Source organism: Lithobates pipiens, unplaced genomic scaffold, assembly GCF_037356315.1.
Source record: "Lithobates pipiens isolate NorthernLeopardFrog02 unplaced genomic scaffold, aLitPip1_a1.2 Scaffold_166, whole genome shotgun sequence".
NCBI classification, from domain to species: domain Eukaryota; kingdom Metazoa; phylum Chordata; class Amphibia; order Anura; family Ranidae; genus Lithobates; species Lithobates pipiens.
The window spans coordinates 1340559-1359494 of record NW_027507752.1 but is presented as its reverse complement, the minus strand read 5'-3'; the positions used below and the strand labels follow the sequence as shown (position 1 = coordinate 1359494).

The 18936-nt window shown below is 42.2% G+C and overlaps 1 protein-coding gene across 5 annotated transcripts in view; it reads left to right on the top strand.

Annotated features, from left to right (window-relative positions):
- RALGPS1 (Ral GEF with PH domain and SH3 binding motif 1) overlaps positions 1 to 18936 on the top strand; it is a 659487-nt gene that overhangs the window by 466911 nt on the left and 173640 nt on the right. For all 5 annotated transcript variants that reach the window (XM_077484871.1, XM_077484870.1, XM_077484869.1 and 2 more), the window contains exon 10: positions 8071 to 8208. In XM_077484871.1, the coding sequence (XP_077340997.1) occupies positions 8071 to 8208 (138 nt within the window). The remainder of the gene's footprint in view (positions 1 to 8070; positions 8209 to 18936) is intronic.

Sequence of the window (18936 nt, the reverse complement as noted above, 5' to 3'; positions counted from 1 at the left end):
CGCACTGCGATATGCGAACTGATCTGGGGGTGTCATTAACATTTCACTGACACTCCCAGCAGTTCGCATAGGGCAGTGTGAACTGCCGCCGGGAGGCATGCGATGCGGGAACCCGCCGCGCATTCGTGGCGTTCCCGCATCGCTCCAGTGTGAACCCAGCCTAATAAGCGATCGTTTTTCTGATCGCTGTATTAGTGTCACAGGTGACGCTAGTTAGGCAGGTAGGTATTTAGGTTCGCCGCAGCTTTTTATAGCGCCAGGGACCCCCAAATACTACCGCATAAAGCCCCCTGATTGCCCCCTAGTTAACCCTTTCACCAGTGATCACCATATAACTGTTACAGGTGACGCTGGTTGGTTAGTTATTTTTTTATAGTTTCAGGGCACCCGCCATTTATTACCTAGTCTCACTAGTGTACCCCTAAATTTAGGGGTGTCTACTTTCCAAAATGGGGTCATTTGGGGGGGGTTTGTGCCATCTTGGCATTTTATGGCCTTCAAAACTGTAACGCCCTTAGAAAGCCTGAAGGCGGTGCTTGGTTTTCAGGGCCCCGTACGCGGCTAGGCTCCCAAAAAGTCCCACATATGTGGTATCCCCGTACTCAGGAGAAGCAGCAGAATTTATTTTGGGGTGTCATTTCACATATGCCCATAGCATGTGTGAGCAATATATCATTTAGTGACAACTTTGTGTAAAAAAAAAAAAAAAATTTTTTTTTTGTCATTATTCAATCGCTTGAGGCAAAAAAATAAAATATTCAATGGGCTCAACATGCCTCTTATCAATTTCCTTAGGGGGTCTACTTTCCAAAATGGGGTCATTTGGGGGGGTTTTGTACTGCCCTGCCAATTTAGCACCTCAAGAAATGAGATAGGCAGTCGTAAACTAAAAGCTGTGTAAATTCCAGAAAACGTACCTTAGTTTGTAGATGTGACAACTTTTGCGCAAACCAATAAATATACAATTATTGACTTTTTTTTTACCAAAGACATGTGGCTGAATACATTTTGGCCTAAATGTATGACTAAAATTGAGTTTATTGGATTTTTCTAATAACAAAAAGTAGAAAATATCATTTTTTTTCAAAATTTGCGGTCTTTTTACGTTTATATCGCAAAAAATAAAAATCGCAGAGGCAATCAAATACCATCAAAAGAAAGCTCTATTTGTGGGAAGAAAAGGACGCAAATTTTGTTTGGGTACAACATTGCATGACCGCGCAATTACCAGTTAAAGCAGCGCAGTGCCAAAGTGTAAAAAGACCTCTGGTCATTTACCAGCAAAATGGTCCGGTCTGAAGGTGGTTAAACAGCGCACTAACAGCAGTATCTGCCAACTTGGTTGTTTTCTGTTATGAGTACACTAAAATATATTGTGATTGGTTGCACAAGACACCGCCCGATGACAGATTGCAAATATCCTTGCCATGATTGTTTTGGATTTCAGAGTTTCTCAAATTCACTTGATTAAAACCCAGAAGCAGTGGCGGCTGGCGCTCCGTTTTTTGGGTGCCCCTAATGGACGGGCTACCGCTGCCCAGAAGTTTTCTGCCTATTCTTTTCAAATTTTACTTGAAAAACAGTTTTTTTTTTCTCCCATTGTTCTTATCCAAAAATGCGTTGGTGGACCAGATCCTTCTTTCTACAATGTCCCATTACGTGTATGCGTACTTGGATAACGCCAAAGGGACATTACAAGTGGGAACTCTTCTGCGGCGCGGATCGATATGAACAGTCCTCTGTCCTCTGTACATCGCTGCATAATATGTTTCCGATATAGAAATGTACTGAAGTCATTTCGTTTGCTTTGGAATCAGGAATTTGGTGCCCCTTTTAGAAGCCCTTTTTTTCCATCTATAAATAGACTTGCAGTTGGATGTATCTACAAGGGGGCATTACAAATCCTCAAGGCTATTTTGAACCAACTAACATAAGATGAAGGCTGACGGCTTCCTTGGGAGATGGTAATCGCTCCTTGTGCCTACATAGGTAACCACAAAAATCTCGTGTTTTTAGCCCAGAAGGACAAATCTGTCTGGATTTTAACAAAAATATTCCCTAGCAGCTCCTAAAAGTCTCTGAGCTAACATACCTTGACCACAAAGTTCACCTTGAGGTTCCTGTGTGGAAAGTCGGAGTCCATCGTGGATGTGAAGTGGGGACAGAATGAAAGATGTGATTGATGGAAGGATCCGTGAAAGAAATCATGTACAATTCTAAGTCTGCAAGGAGATCAAGTTTTCATATAGTTTAGTTCATGAGCACCTGTCCCTTACACATGTATTCTGTATTGTCTACTACTGGACCTGGCTTGGCCTTCATGCTTTTTACCATAAGAACCGAGTTGTCTGGTAGCTGGCTGCATTGAGGTGCGTCCCAAGACCAAATGTCTTTTTTATTTTTTTATTTTCTTTTATTTTACATTTTGAATAATTTCGATCATTGTTATATTAATTAGTAATAGAGTATGATGTAGAGCAGAGTCAGGATATTTGGTTTTATGGAAAGTAGATTCTCAAAAAATATACCATTTTGATCTATTACATACATTGCAAATTGCATTGCACCCAATCCAGACTGTCAGAATCCTGCATAGGTGCAACAAGCCTAACCAGGCGTGTTTAAAAGATCTGTTTAAAGGGATTGTAAAGTGAATTTTTTTTTTTTTTTTTTAAATAACAAACATGTTATACTTACCTCCACTGTGCAGCTCGTTTTGCACAGAGTGGCCCGAACCTGCTCTTCTGGGGTCCCTCGGCGGCTGTCTCGGCTTCCTCCCACAGGTACTTCTCACATTCATGCGAGCTGCCTCGCATGGTGAGAAGCATCTGTGGGCGCGCTCCCGTGATACAGCCGGGGTCTATAGCCGCTCGCTGTATCACACGGCCCCGCCCCCGGTGCGCCAATGGCTGCGCTGCTTTCCATCCACTCCAGCCAATCAGCGGCCAGGCTGAACGGTGGAAAGGACGTCGGGGGACTAGCGCCTGACTTTCGAGGGGTGAGGTAAGTAAAACGGGGGGGCTGGGGGCGCAGGCACTGTCAGATGTTTTTTCACCTTAATGCATAGTGGAGAAGGATCTGGGGGGATCCATAGTGGAGAAGAATCTGGGGGGATCCATAGTGGAGAAGGATCTGGGGGTTTTGGTAGATCATAAGCTCAATAATAACATGCAATGCCAAGCTGCAATTTCCTTTCTTGTATTAAGAGAGGTATGGACTCCAGAGAGAGAGATCATTTTACCCCGTACAAATTAGAGCTGCCACGACGAGTCGACGTAATCGATTACGTCGACTACAAAAATACGTAGACGTGCGTGCAGGGCGTCGATGCGTCACAGTGGTGACAGTGCTTAGTATCTACCGCTGCCCTCCGTGCCGTCGTCCCCCTCTCTTCTCCCCCTCCGTGCCGTCGTCCCCCTCTCTTCTCCCCCTCCGTGCCGTCGTCACCCTCTCTTCTCCCCCTCCGTGCCGTCGTCACCCTCTCTTCTCCCCATCCGTGCTGCCGTCCCTAGGGGTGCAACGGATCGTCACCGATCCGTGATGCAAGCGCACATGCCGCGATCCGCGGAGCGCTCTGCGGTCTCGGCCTTAGGAAAGGCCGCAGCTTCGGCCTATCTCTGAAGCGGCGGCCATCTTTCTACACGCAGGCGTTTACAATGTGATCGCTCCTTTGGAGCGATCACTTGTAAACAAAACGGCGTCATGACATGACGCCATTTTCTCTCTCCCCTCTCTGTACTGATCTGTGCAGTGGAGGGGAGAGGTCGGATGGAAACAGCCATCCCTCCATACCCAGCCAATACTCTGCCAGCCCGATACTCTGCCACCCAATACAATACTCTGCCAGCCTCTGCAAAACAATACTCTGCAAGCCAATACTCTGCAAGCCAATACAATACTCTGCAAGCCAATACAATACTCTGCAAGCCAATACTCTGCAAGGCAATACAATATTCTGCAATACAATACTCTGCAAAACAATACTCTGCAAAACAATACTCTGCAAAACAATACTCTGCAATACAATACTCTGCAAAACAATACTCTGCAATACAATACTCTGCCAGCCAATACAGTACAATACTCTGCCCGCCAATACTCTGCCAGCCAATACAATACTCTCAATGTTATTCAAAGGATTAATTAGCTAATCAAAAAAACCCACTAGATTCATTAAAAAATAAAAATAAAAAAATAATCGGATAGTCGTTGACTAATCGAAAAAATAATCGATAGATTAGTCGACAGACAAATTAATTGTTAGTTGCAGCTCTAGTACAAATCATTAGTAAGACCTCATCTGGAATATGCAGTTCAGTTTTGGGCACCAGTTCTCAAAAAGGATATCGGGGAACTGGAAAAAGTGCAGAGAAGGGCAACCAAACTGATAAGAGACATGGCTATTGATAGGTAAAGTTTATCCAGAGAAAATCTGATTGCTTCTCTGCTGTAGCAAATTGAATCATGCTTTGCTGGGATTTTTCGCCTTCCTCTGGATCAGCTTGGGTATATGGGATTGTACGAGATTATTTTTTATTTATTTTTATGGTTGAACTAGATGGACTTGTCTTTTTTTTTTCAACCTAACTATGTAACTCATAATCCGAAACAATAAACAACAAAAAAAAAGCCTTTGGAGTATGAGAATTGTCAGACATTATTTCCATCCTATGGTTTAAACTTGCTGTGAAACATCAAGGGAAACCAGTTGCTCGTTCACCAAATTTTAGTGTGTACCTACCTTTAGAAACCCACCAAAACCTGACCTCTTTAGAAGGCCTCATGTACATGGATTCTCAGCTCCTTCTTATGCAGTGTTGCTTTATTACACAGTTAATTTTTTTTGTTCTTATTAGGTTCTCGATCGTGCCTTAAAAATAATTTTTCTTCGTTTTCTCATAGTGTGTAACCTAAAAGCATTTAAAGCGGGAGTCCACCGGGACTCCGCGTTTTTTTTTTTTTTTTTAAAAGCCAGCAGCTACAAATACTGCAGCTGCTGACTTTTAAATAGTGACACTTACCTGTCCAGCGCGCCCGCGATGTCGGCACCCGAAGCCGATCGCTCGCTCGGCTGCCGGGTCCCGCCGCCATCTTGGGTATGGGAATCAGGAAATGGAGCCTTTCGGCTTCATTTCCCGGTTCCCTACTGCGCATGCGCGAGCCGCGCGGCGCAATCCGGACGGTCCCCGCTGCCTCTGGGAGCTGTGTGTTTCCCAGCAGGCAGCGGGGCACTTGCTGAAGGGGGCGGGCGCTTGCGGAACGGGGGCGTAACCTACGCTCGTTCCGCAGACAGCTAGCCCGGAAGTGGGTGCAGTTACCTGGATTATCCAGGTAACTGCACCCCCCTCCCCCCTGAAAGGTGCCGATTGTGGCGCCGGAGGGGGGGGGGATCAGATGAGCGGAGGTCCATTTTAGGGTGGACCTCCGCTTTAAAGTGATTGTAAAGTCTTGTTTTATTTTTTTTTTTCTAGTAAAATAACAAACATCTTATACTTACCTGCTCTGTGTAGTGGTTTTGCACAGAGGAGCCCAGATCCTCCACTTCTCGGATCCCTGGGCTGGAGCTCCTGCCCCCCCCCCCCTCCTGTCCAGTGCCCCCACAGCAAGCAGTTTGCTATGGGGCAGCCATGTATCCATTCAGACTCGGAGCTGCGGTTTGGCCCCGCCCCCTCTCTCTCCTGATTGACTGAGTTTGACAGCAGCAGGAGCCAATGGCGCCGCTGCTGTGTTTCAGCCAATCTGGACGGCTGATTCACTCGTGAACATTGATTGGTAGAGATGGGGCTCAGGTAAGTATTTGGGGGGGGGGGGGGGGGTCTGCTGTGCACAGAAGGCTTTTAATCTTAAAATTAAACCTTGCGTTCCGGTGCGTTTTATGATGTTTTACCCCGTTCCAAGACAGTTCATGTTCTACTTTTTACTCTGGAACTGGAACTCACCGCACTGGTGTTTTACACAAAAACCGCACTGCATTTCGCACGAACTGGTCTTAAGAATTATCATGGTTGCTCTTCAAAATCCTAATGTCTTGGTAAAGAGCAACAGCAAACAAACTGAACGCTGGTGTATAAATCCCCTCTTATCTAGTCTGTGATGGCAATAAAGGTCGGTTCCTGTTTGCTGGTATTTCAGAATGGTACTTTAAGCCCCTACAGCTATTGGTCGATTACTTACCAGTAATGAAATATCTTCGCCACGGCGCAGTCAGCTGGATCCTGGAGAAATATTTACTGCGGGGATGCCCCATCCTCTTTCTGGCTCCGAAATTTTGGCATGCAGGGGGTTAATGGATTCAGGCTAAATTTCATAGAAAAAAAAAGCTCCCAACAAAGTCCAGCTACCCCCCCCCCCCCCCCACCACCACCACCACCACCACCACCACCAGCTTTCCTCCATTGAGTAAAGTTTCATGTTTTTATTGCATGTAGGGCTGCAACTAACTATTATTTTCATAATCGATTAGTTGGCCGATTATTGTTTCGATTAATCGGTTAATAACCTTTAAAAAAAAAAAAAGTGGGTCAAATTGACGTTCATTTTCAACCACAGTGACGGGAAAATTTGGAAATAATAGAAAACTTCTTAGTCTAAGGAATTTTCAGACAGTGGATGTGGTTTTCGTTCAGAAATTACATTAATTTTAAAAACAGAATGTTAAAAACAAGTGAAAATTTCAAAAAAAATTATTTCATTCAGCGAATGTACAACGATTTTTTCGTCTGAATATTCTCGTCTGAAAATTGATCGGTGTGTGGTCAGCATAAGGCTCGGTACACACCTACGCAGTTTTTGCTTTTGATCTGTTTCTGCTGTGCTTTTTGCTGTGCGTTTTTGATTTTTGGGCACGTGATTTTACTGCAATTTGCATTTTTGCTTTTTTTTTTTTTTGGGCCGAATTGGCACAAATTGCTGCAGAAACGCATTGCACGCTTTTCTGCAGCTTCTCCATTGAAGTATATTGAACCAATAAAACACCATTTTGCGTTAAAAGTCCCCGACCCTTTCAGATGTGAACGTGTCCCACATAGGAAACCATGGAAATGAACTGTAGTGCGTTTCTGCAAAAAGCACCAAAAAACACACAGATGTGAACCAGATCTAATGCGTTTAGTAACATAATGGGGGTTAAAAAAAAACTAAAATTAGCCCTTTATAGTAGAAAAAAGCAGATAATCGCTACTGGAAGGGGTTCATTTTGTGTTACTGTAGAACAGTGAAAGTAATATTTACAGTAGCGATTATTTGCTCTTTTTGTACTATAAAGGGCTCATTTTAGTTTTTTAACCCCATTATGTTACTGGCCGATTAATCGATTGTGAAAATAGTAATCGATTCATTTCATAATTGATTAGTTGTCGATTAATCGATTAGTTGTTTCAGGCCTAATTGCATGTAACACAATCTATGAATGGGGGAGAAAACCATGTGACTCGTCATTGATGGATCCAATGAAAGAACTTCACTCAGGGGAGGAGAAGGGAGAAAGGGGCGGGTCCTCATCGGAAACTCCCCCCCCCCCCCCCCCCCGCAGAAGTTCATCCCAGATCTATTAACCCCCTGTGTGCCGAAAGTTCAGTCGCAGGAAGAAAACTGACATCTCTGCAATGAAGATTTCTACATGATCCAGCTCCCTGCACGATGAGAGGCATAATTTAACCAAAAAAATTGTAACTGTGTAACAACGTTTTTGTTTTTTTTTCTTTTTGGTTAATCAGTAGCTTTCACGTGTCTTTATACCATTACATTATATGGTTGATACTGTAACTTTTTTTGCATTGATCCTTTGTTATAATTTTAATCTTGCTCTCTGCTCTGAGATCCATGAGCAGTGGAGCACAGAGAGAGAAAGTACAGGAAGCCAATGTAACCAGAGATACGTACTGCCTGAGTTTTATCACTAGGATTTAATAGGATGTTGTGGCCATTATAACTGTAATATATTATTTGTATGAAATCGCTATACTTTATATTTCGTTTTTTTGCTGGAATGTTTTACCTTGTGGATTATAATTATTTGATCGCATATTACATGCTACTCACATTCTTTGCTGTTTTGTGTTTTGCTCACAGGAATCTACCTGTTGGATCTCATCTACGTCGACTCTGCATACCCGGCATCTGGAAGCATCATGGAGAATGAGCAGCGTTCCAACCAGATGAACAATATACTTCGAATAATCGCCGACTTGCAGGTCTCCTGTGGTTATGGTTGGTACTGCTCATTTCTTTTTCATTGCTTATTCATTTGTTCAGTGCAATGTGCAAAGTAAAACTAATTGCCAACCACTTTCCAGTGTTCTGGCTGAAGAGGACGATGCACGTTACAAATCTGATTGTAAAATCATATTTGCATCTACTAACCAGGGCCGTTTTTAAGCCAGGGCAAAAGGGGCAGCTGCCCTGGGCCCTGTCATTGTTGTGGGGCCCAAAGCAGCTGCCTCATACTTCATACTTGCCAACTATCCTGGTTTAAATTCCCTTGTCCCTTGAGGTTTTAGTCCTGTGCTGTGTCCTGATATCTCAGTGTGAAGTGCTGCTACTAATGCTGCCCAGCTCTGCCCTATTGTCCCTATTGACTCACCTGCAGACCCTGTGTTTATATGTAAATACCCTGCATATGTAAATAGCGGTGGCATTCATATGTAAATATCAGCGGCTGGCAGCATTGATATGTATATCATGCCCCCCCCTGAGGTCATATCCACAGTAATCTCTAGCAACCAGTCAACAAACAGAAATCAGGTGCTGTAACCTCTAGCAACGAATTAGTGAGCTGTGCTGTAACCTCTAGCAACCAGTCAGTGAGCGATAATGATACACTGTAACCTCTGACAACCAATCACAATAGCTGCCTGATATGATTCAGTAAACTGATGTTGAGTCTAGCTGCTATTTATTGTATGTCTCAGAGCAGGTGGAGAGTGAAATTGCATGGGGAGGGGGGGCCCCCAAGAAAAGTTTTGCCCAGGGTCCAATCAATATTAATGACGGCCCTGCAACTAACAACTATATTGTGTAATAGCCGGCCTAATTGGAAACTATTCAAGTGAACTAGGAGAGAGTAGCTAGCGGGACTTTTCCATGAAGCACACGGGAGCAATGGAATAAATTAAATCAAAATTCGTTTTTAATTCATTAGAATTGTTTATAAAGTATTCATACCAATAATGACTGTACAAATATCACACAAAGGGCCACAAAAATAGAATTAAAATAACATTATTATTATTTTAATTCTATTTTTGTGGCCCTTTTGTGATATTTGTACAGTCATTAACTCCATCATACTAAATCATGTTTCAATTATTGCCTGTATCTCATAATATATGTACCAACTTTTTGTTGGAATGTGTAATCAATGTGCTATATTTTCTATGAATTGTATATGTGGAACAATACGTAAATATTTATATATAGTAAAATGTATGGAATCAATTGGTATGAATACTTTATAAACAATTCTAATGAATTAAAAACTAATTTTGATTTAATTTATTCCATTGCTCCCGTGTGCTTCATGCAAAAGTCCCGCTAGCTACTCTCTCCTATTTTTATATATTGAACCGGGATGGAGGAGGGGACTGCAACGGCCCCTGTTTTTCCTCATTTAAAGTCCCAACTAATTTTCTTTTTTCTTTTTTTTCTTTTTTATAATCAAGTGAACTGTTTAGGTATGCCCTTCCATCACATAGATTTGGTAAACCTAATAGAAATTGTATACAGATTGTAGCATGTATAGTCCGCTTTAAACTGATCATAAACGTTACAGTCTGCTTAATCACTTTCAGCTTTACCAACAACAAAGTCATTTAGGCAGCCATACATGTATAGAAATTTGGTGGGTTCAGCGAGGACTGCCTGAATTGTAATCCATAAATGGGCGCTCTTATTGTACAGAAGTAAATCTATCGATCAACTTCTGTGCAACCACCCTGTTGGGTTTTCCCCAAACGATCAGTGCCGCCGGCAACACCGATCATAGTCTTCTTACAGAGGGGAAGTCTCCCTGCTACGAGCGCACAATAGCACAGTGGTAGTGATTTCCTCATCCACCTCGAATGTGAAGATGGGGGAATTGGTACTTTTTTTTTATTCTGTCAACCCAACGGTTGAACGGAAAAAAAAAAACGTATACTGTATGGCTATATATACAGTGCCTTGCGAAAGTATTCGGCCCCCTTGAACTTTTCAACCTTTTGCCACATTTCAGGCTTCAAACATAAAGATATAAAATGTTTATTTTTTGTGAAGAATCACCAACAAGTGGGACACAATTGTGAAGTGGAACAAAATCTATTGGATATTTTAAATTTTTTTAGCAAATAAAAAACTGAAAAGTGGTGCGTGCAAAATTATTCGGCCCCTTTACTTTCAGTGCAGCAAACTCCCTCCAGAAGTTCAGCGAGGATCTCTGAATGATCCAATGTTGTCCTAAATGACTGATGGTGATAAATAGAATCCACCTGTGTGTAATCAAGTCTCTGTATAAATGCACCTGCTCTGTGATAGTCTCAGGGTTCTGTTGAAAGCGCAGAGAGCATCATGAAGACCAAGGAACACACCAGGCAGGTCCGTAATACTGTTGTGGAGAAGTTTAAAGCCGGATTTGGATACAAAAAAATTTCCCGAGCTTTAAACATCCCAAGGAGCACTGTGCAAGCAATCATTTTGAAATGGAAGGAGTATCAGACCACTGCAAATCTACCAAGACCTGGCCGTCCCTCTAAACTTTCAGCTCAGACAAGGAGAAGACTGATCAGAGATGCAGCCAAGAGGCCCATGATCACTCTGGATGAACTGCAGAGAACTACAGCTGAGGTGGGAGAGTCTGTCCATAGGACAACAATCAGTCGTACACTGCACAAATCTGCCCTTTATGGAAGAGTGGCAAGAAGAAAGACATTTCTCAAAGCTATCCATAAAAAGTCTTGTCTAAAGTTTGCCACAAGCCACCTGGGAGACACACCAAACATGTGGAAGAAGGTGCTCTGGTCACATGAAACCAAAATCCAACTTCTTGCCCACAATGCAAAACGATATGTTTGGCGTAAAAGCAACACAGCTCATCACCATCAACACACCATCCCCACTGTCACACATGGTGGTGGCAGCATCATGGTTTGGGCCTGCTTTTCTTCAGCAGGGACAGGGAAGATGGTTAAAATTGAGGGGAAGATGGATGTAGCCAAATACAGGACCATTCTGGATGAAAACCTGTTGGAGTCTGCAAAAGACCTGAAACTGGGATGGAGATTTATCTTCCAACAAGACAATGATCCCAAACATACAGCAAAATCTACAAAGGAATGGTTCACAAATAAACGTATCCAGGTGTTAGAATGGCCAAGTCAAAGTCCAGACCTGAATCCAATCGAGAATCTGTGGAAAGAGCTGAAAACTGCTGTTCACAAACGCTCTCCATCCAACCTCACTGAGCTCCAGCTGTTTTGCAAGGAAGAACGGGCAAGAATTTCAGTCTCTCGATGTGCAAAACTGATAGAGACACCCCAAGCAACTTGCAGCTGTAATCGCAGCAAAAGGTGGCTCTACAAAGTATTAACGCAAGGGGGCCCAAATCATTTTGCACGCCCCACTTTTCATTTTTTTATTCGTTAAAAAAGTTTCAAAAATCCAATCGATTTCGTTCCACTTCACAATTGTGTCCCACTTGTTGGTGATTCTTCACAAAAAATAAAAATTTTATATCTTCATGTTTGAAGCCTGAAATGTGGCAAAAGGTTGAAAAGTTCAAGGGGGCCGAATACTTTCGCAAGGCACTGTATGCCTTATATATGTGTTACTGTTTAGAAACAGAATGGACTGTTGGCCCTTCCATATTTTTGTAAATCTAAAGGAGATTGTACAGTGATTGCGCAACCAGATTGTAACATGTATGATCAGCCTGAAGAGGAGAAAAATATTTTCTGATTGCCGTCTTCTGTAAAGGAGCTTTTAATTCCATTACTTTTTAATAGCAAATGATTTTACAGTCTTCTTTTTGATGCAGGTATGTATTGTGTGGAGGGGATTTGCTTTTTTTCTCTTCTGTGTAGTAAAGAAGTCAGACGGCAGATGAAATATCTCGCCCCTATTTATCATCCTTTAATGTAAATAGAAAGTGCGGAACACAGGTGTAAAAGGAACGGCCTTAAAGAAAAATGAATGCTGGGAATGTGCGGAGATGGGGTCACAGCCGGTGTTTACATATTCGTCTGGCAAGCCTGACTTGTAAACTCTGGAGACGGAGTTCTTCCTGTCGCTTCCACCATGTTGTGCTGTTTGGTCAGGTGGAATAGCGGGGGAAGGAGGTTTGACAAATGAACATTAGCAGAGATAGGATGACAGAGGATGGTGTGTTTGAGTTCTGACCCGTCCTGCATGCACACTGGTGTCAGGCAAGTGGGTTAAAACATTATTCAAATTCTTGTGGCAGAAATGCGCTAAACGGAACGTTCTCCTCGCTGCTTTGCATTTTGTCTATTAACCACTTTCAGCCCCCCGGACCATTTTGCTGGCTTAAGACCAGACCACTTTTTGCGATTCGGCACTGCGTCGCTTTAACTGACAATTGCGCGGTCGTGCGACGTGGCTCCCAAACAAAATTGGCGTCCTTTTTTTCCCACAAATAGAGCTTTCTTTTGGTGGTATTTGATCACCCCTGCGGTTTTTATTTTTTGCGCTATAAACAAAAATAGAGCGACAATTTTGAAAAAAAAAGCATAATTTTTTACTTTTTGTTATAATAAATATCCCCCAAAAATATATAAAAAAAAAAATGTTTCCCTCAGTTTAGGCCGATACGTATTCTTCTACATATTTTTGGTTAAAAAAAAAATCGCATTAAGCGATTATTGATTGGTTTGCACAAAAGTTTACAAAATAGGGGATAGTTTTATGGCATTTTTATTCATTTTTTTTACTATTAATGGTGGCAATCAGCGATTTTTATTGTGACTGCGACATTATGGCGGACACATCGGACATTTTTAACAAATTTTTGGGACCATTGTCATTTATACAGCAATCACTGCTATACAAATGCAGTGATTCCTGTGTAAATGACGCTGGCAGTGAAGGGATTAACCAGGATTGGTAGTGTAGGGGTTAAGTGTTCCTAGGGGTGTGTTACTAACAGAGAGGGGGGCTGGGCTTTGTGTTAGTGAACACTGATCTCTGCTCCAATCACATGGAGCAGAGATCAGCGTCACTTGTTGCTAGGCAGAACGGGGAGATGCTGTTTACAATGGCATCTCCCCGTTCAGCCGCCCCGTGAGATGATCACGGTTATCGAGGCCGGCGGCGCGCACGCGATGGCAGAGCACCATATAAAAATGGACGTACCTGTACGCCAATATGCCTGCCCGTGCCATTCTGCCGACGTACATCGGCGTGCGCCGTTTGGGAACTGGTTAATGGACGTTTACTGTGTTCATTAAAGGCATTGTCTGTCCACTTTAAATGAAAAAATGTCTTTGCTAATGCAGATATTTCCTTTACATTTAAGTAGAGGTCAGGGGCGTGCAGTGAGGTCAGTGGCTGGTGAGGCATTGGCTAGTATCAGAGCCAGATACACACAGGTTACATATGCCATGAACGTTAGAGCGAGAGCAATAATTCTAGCACTAGACCTCCTCTTTAACTCTAAAGAGGTAACCTCTAAAAAAAATTTAAAGCGTTGTCTATGGAGATTCTTAAAGTGGATGTAAACCCCAAATTTTTTTTTATTTTTTATTTTTTATTTTTTTGATGTCATAATGTAGAGTATAAGATTTCCTATCATTAGAGCCCAGTCTTGCCACAAAGAGTTAATCCAGCTCTGAGCAATCCTCTTTTATTGTTTAATTAGATAAATCTTGACAAACAGAGAAGAACTTTGTCAAACCCTCCCCCTTGCTGTGAGTGACAGGTGATTTACATATCTCGTACACTAGCCTAAGATAGTTACATAGTTAGTAAGGTTGAATAAAGACACCAGTCCATCCAGTTCAACCTGAGTGTCTACAATTGTCCCTATCTCTGTACATTGCACACTCACATTGGTGAATTGGCCCCCATTTATATACTAGGGCCAATTTTGGACAGAAGCCAATTAACCTACCTGCGACACGTCTTTGGAGTGTGGGAGGAAACCGGAGTACCCGGAGGAAACCCATGCAGATACAGGGAAAACCTGCAAACTCCAGGCAGGTAGTGTCGTGGTTGGGATTCGAACCAGTGACTCTTCTTACTGCTAGGTGAGAGTGCTAACCACTACACCACTGTGCCGCCCTCAGCAGTATACAAGCATTATTTTTTAATTCCCTCCCACTCCTTTCTTCTGCTGCTCTGCCAGGATTGGATGTTCCACACCTCAGCATGATTGGGCATGCTGAAGTCATGTGGGGACTTTTCTGGGTTTTGACTGGATGTTAGTGATCACAGCAGAAGTTCAGTGTAAGAAATACACAGGAGAAAATGCATGTTCATAAGGGGAGTGTAGAGGTGGGCGGGGAGTCTACTGACATCACGACTCCACCCACCGAGCTCTGGACAACAGACCCGCCCACAAAATCTGCAGTTTTTTAGGTCTCATAGCAGACAGAGGGGAGACATTTGACAGATAAGGATACATGCAGGAGGCGTGTATATCCTCCTAGATAAACAATATTGCAGTAGTTTAGAAAGGATGAGAGTGGCTTTACATCCATCTTAGCGCCATTTCACAAGTGTGCGCAATTTTTAAAGCATGACATGTTGGGTATCTATTTACTTGGTGTAACATCATCCTTCACATTATACAAAAAAACGTGCTAACTTTAGTATTTTGTTTCTATTATTCATGACAGTTTCTTTCCAAGAAAAACGCGCTTGAAAAATTGCTGCGCAAATACTGTGTAGCATAAAATGTTGCATCAACCACCATTTTATTCCCTAGGGTGTTTGCTAAAACAATATATATATATATATATATAAGGTTTGAGGGTTCTGAGTAATTTTTCTAGCAAAAAAATATGATTTTTACATGTAGGAGAAGTGTCAGAATTGGCCTGGGTGGCAAGGAGTTAATTACCATAAGTAATATACAAATAATTATTATATTATTTTTAAGGTACACAAACAAAAAAGGGGGACAATGGGGTCCATAAACCCCGGGACTTTAAAGGTGCAGGAGTAAATTGTATTGTATTAAATTTAAAGGAGTAAATTGTAGTGGATTAAATCGAATCAGCAGGAGCATAAGACATGTAAAATATAAATTTTTATTTATAAACAATAAAACAATGTTTAACAATTTAGATTAAAAATTGGTTTGTGTTAACTACTACATCCAGTATATTACACCATACAGTAATACACAAATAATTTGCCATTGCAAGATATACCACTCGACATGTTTCGCTCGGCTGAGCTTCCTCAGGAGTATTACGGTATATATGAATGAACTAAAAATACAAGCGCACAAAAACAAAATCAATCATGGAAAACTATACACAACAAACATAATTATGTATACATGTATCAGCCGAAGTAAATCGGCGTGAGGTGGTCGTCAAGCGGTTAATAAAAAACGATTGGAAAAGAAAAAATACATAACATTCTTTGAATGGCAGAGGTATCGGGGAAATGCTCCCCTGTGTACTCTATACAGACCGCAGATTACTTCGAACAGCCCTCAGAAGAGTCGAGCTACGACTGTTTGGCACAGGCTACTACAATGAATTTTTGCATCCCCAGCCACCCTGTGAATGTGAGATATCAGGAATTAGAATGTAACCACGCTGGACCAATGTAAGTTTAACCACTTGCCGACCGCCACACCAACATTTATTTTGACAGAATGGCCCGGACAGGCAATTGGGCGTACAGGTACGTCCCTTTAAATTTGCTGCCATGTGGTCGCGCGTGACCCTGCCGCGAACTCCGCGAGTGTGATCGTGGGTCCCCCGCGTTCGTCTCACGGTGAGGAAGAATGGGGGAATGCTGATGTAAACAAGCATTTCTTCCTAGTGACAGGACACTGATCTCCACTCCCTGTGATTAACCCCTAGTGGTTAACCCCTTCATTGCCAGTCACATTTACACAGTAATCGGTGCATTTTTAATCACACTGATTGCTGTATAAATTTGAATGGTCCCAAAATAGCACCAAAAGTATCCGATGTGTCCGCCGTAATGTCGCAGTCACGATAAAATTTGCTGATCGCCACCATTACTAATAAAAAAAAAATAATAAAAATGCCATAGAAATTCCTATTTTGTAGACGCTATAACTTTTGCGCAAACCAATCAATCGCTTATTGCGATTTTTTTATTTATTTTTTTACCAAAAATATGTAGAAGAATATGTATCGGCCTAAACTGTTGGACAAAAAAAAAAGTTTTTTTTATATATTTTTTGGGGATATTTATTATAGCAAAAAGTAAAAAAAAAGTGTTTTTTATTTTATTTTATTTTTTTCAAAATTTTGGCTTTTTTTGGGTTATAGCGCAAAAAATAAAAACCGCAGAGGTGATCAAATACCACCAAAAGAAAGCTCTATTTGTGGGGGAAAAAGGACGTGAATTTTGTTTGGGAGCCACGTCGCACGACCACGCAATTGTCAGTTAAAACTACGCAGTATCGAATAGCAAAAAAGTGATCTGGTCTTTGGCCAGCTTAATGGTCCGGGGCTTAAAGTGATTAAAAAAAAAAATGTCCTGGAGTTCAACTTTAAGCATACCAGAAAAAAAATGTCCATGAAATGACCCCCACATACCCATCTGGCCCCAGGTTGCCTAGATGCCTGTCCAACATTGCATTCAAGGTTTCCTTCCAACAAGCAGAAACATTTTCCACAAGAGAAAACTCGACTTTACTTCATCGTATTATGTTTTCGCTTTTCAGCTTCATCCAATTTTAAGCTTTTGTTTTTTCCAATTAACACATTTTTTTTATTTTTTTTTTGTTTAAGTATCACATCTTATGAATGGAAGCTACATTTTGTCACTCTAGCTGGCTGAAAAAACCCTTTTTCTTATATCAGGCGGTCCTCTGCCTCTTAGTTAAATGTTACATTTGGAAACGAAGACAGGAGATGGTGCCAATTCCTAGTAGGCATTAATGCTGTCCAAGAATAATAGGGAGACGATCCAAAGCAACCATAAAATTGATGATTTTCCCCTTCCAATTCCTGTCAATGAAGAACAGTCAGAATAAGTGGAGTATGTCGGGTAGACCTGGTTAGAGAGTGAAATATATGCTTATAATATGCCTATAAATCTGTGTTCCCTGATCACACGCTCTGTACTAATAAACGGGTAATAGCAGCATACACCGCTACATACTCAGCGGAGGGTCAGTCTGGCAATCTTCAAAGGGAAACTATAACATTTGGGGTGCACTTTTATCCCCACATTTTACATTTTGTAAGGTTTTATGTTGCATGTACTGTAGAGGTCGACCGATATGGGTTTTTCTCTGGCCGATGCCGATATTTAGAAATCATGGTGGCCGATGGCCGATTTTTTTTTTTTTTTTCCTTTTTTTTTTTTTTTGAAAAACAAAAAAGAAAAAGATATCCCCTAGAGTGGGGTTTTTTAGCAGCAATATATTATCTGTAAAAGCTTATATTTGTACACAGTAGAAATAACTACTGAAATGCAGCGAGTAGTTTGTTATGTAAATATTTATTAATATAAAAAGAGAATTGAATAGATGACACAGTAGTCAAGAATTGAACTCCACTTGGTGAATAAAAAACATTATACCGTATATACTCGAGTATAAGCCGAGATTTTCAGCCCCTTTTTTTAGGCTGAAAGTGCCCCCCTCAGCTTATACTCGAGTCATCGCCGTCTGCCTACCTGATCAGCGTGTCGAGCAGACAGACGGCGGCCATTCTACTATTCAAAAGCCGCGCCTCCCTGTCTGTGATAGGCGGAACACTCAATTTCCCAGCAGTCAGTGGTCCGCCTATCACGGACATCCTCTCATCCTCATACTACGGACGAGGATAAGAGGATGTCCGTGATAGGCGGAACACAGACTGCTGGGAAATTGAGTGTTCCGCCTATCACAGACGGAGGCGCGGCTTTTGAACAGTGGAATGGCCGCCCAAGCGCCGATGCCGTCTGTCAGACGAGAAGAGCGGCGATCCTGGCATGGCAGAAGCACACAGGCTCGGGACACAGGTAGGCTGCACACACAGGGATGGACGGACACACAGGGATGGACGGACACACAGGGATGGACAGGCATGTCTCACCCTCGGCTTATACACGAGTCAATAAGTTTCCCAGTTTTTTTGTGGTAAATTGGGGGCCTCGGCTTATATTCAGGTCGGCCTATACTCGAGTATATACGGTACATATGTACATATATGGACAAAAATTGATTATATCACGTGGACACTACACCTGTATATACAATGAAAAAATAGTAATGATAACCCTGACGTGTTTCGACCCTCTTTTTTTTTTTATCCCCCTTCATAAAATCTAACAGACACCTTTCCCACTGGGGGATTTTTCAGGCGCTTTTTTGGCTAAAAATAGCGCCTGTAAAGTGCCTGCAAAACGGCTCCCCTGCAGTCTGTGTGGAAGCCCCGAGTGCTGTCACACGGAGGCGATGCGCTGGCAGGATGTTAAAAAAAAAAAAGTCCTGCAAGCAGCACGTTTGGAGTGGTGTATATACCCCTCCCCCCACCACTCCTGCCCATTGATACTGCCAAAGCGCATGCAATGCGATTTTTGGCAGCGGTGCTTCACGGTGCGCATTTAACCTCTTCCTCGGCCGCTAGCTGGGTTATATGCGCCCCACTAGCAGCCGAATAGCACCGCTAAAATGACGGTAAAGAGCCGCTAAAACTAGCAGCATTTTACCATCAACACCTGCCCGCTCCAGTGTGAAAGCAGCCTTCATAAGTGATACAGAAAATTTCTTACATTTAAACATTTATTAAACAAAACAAACCTCCA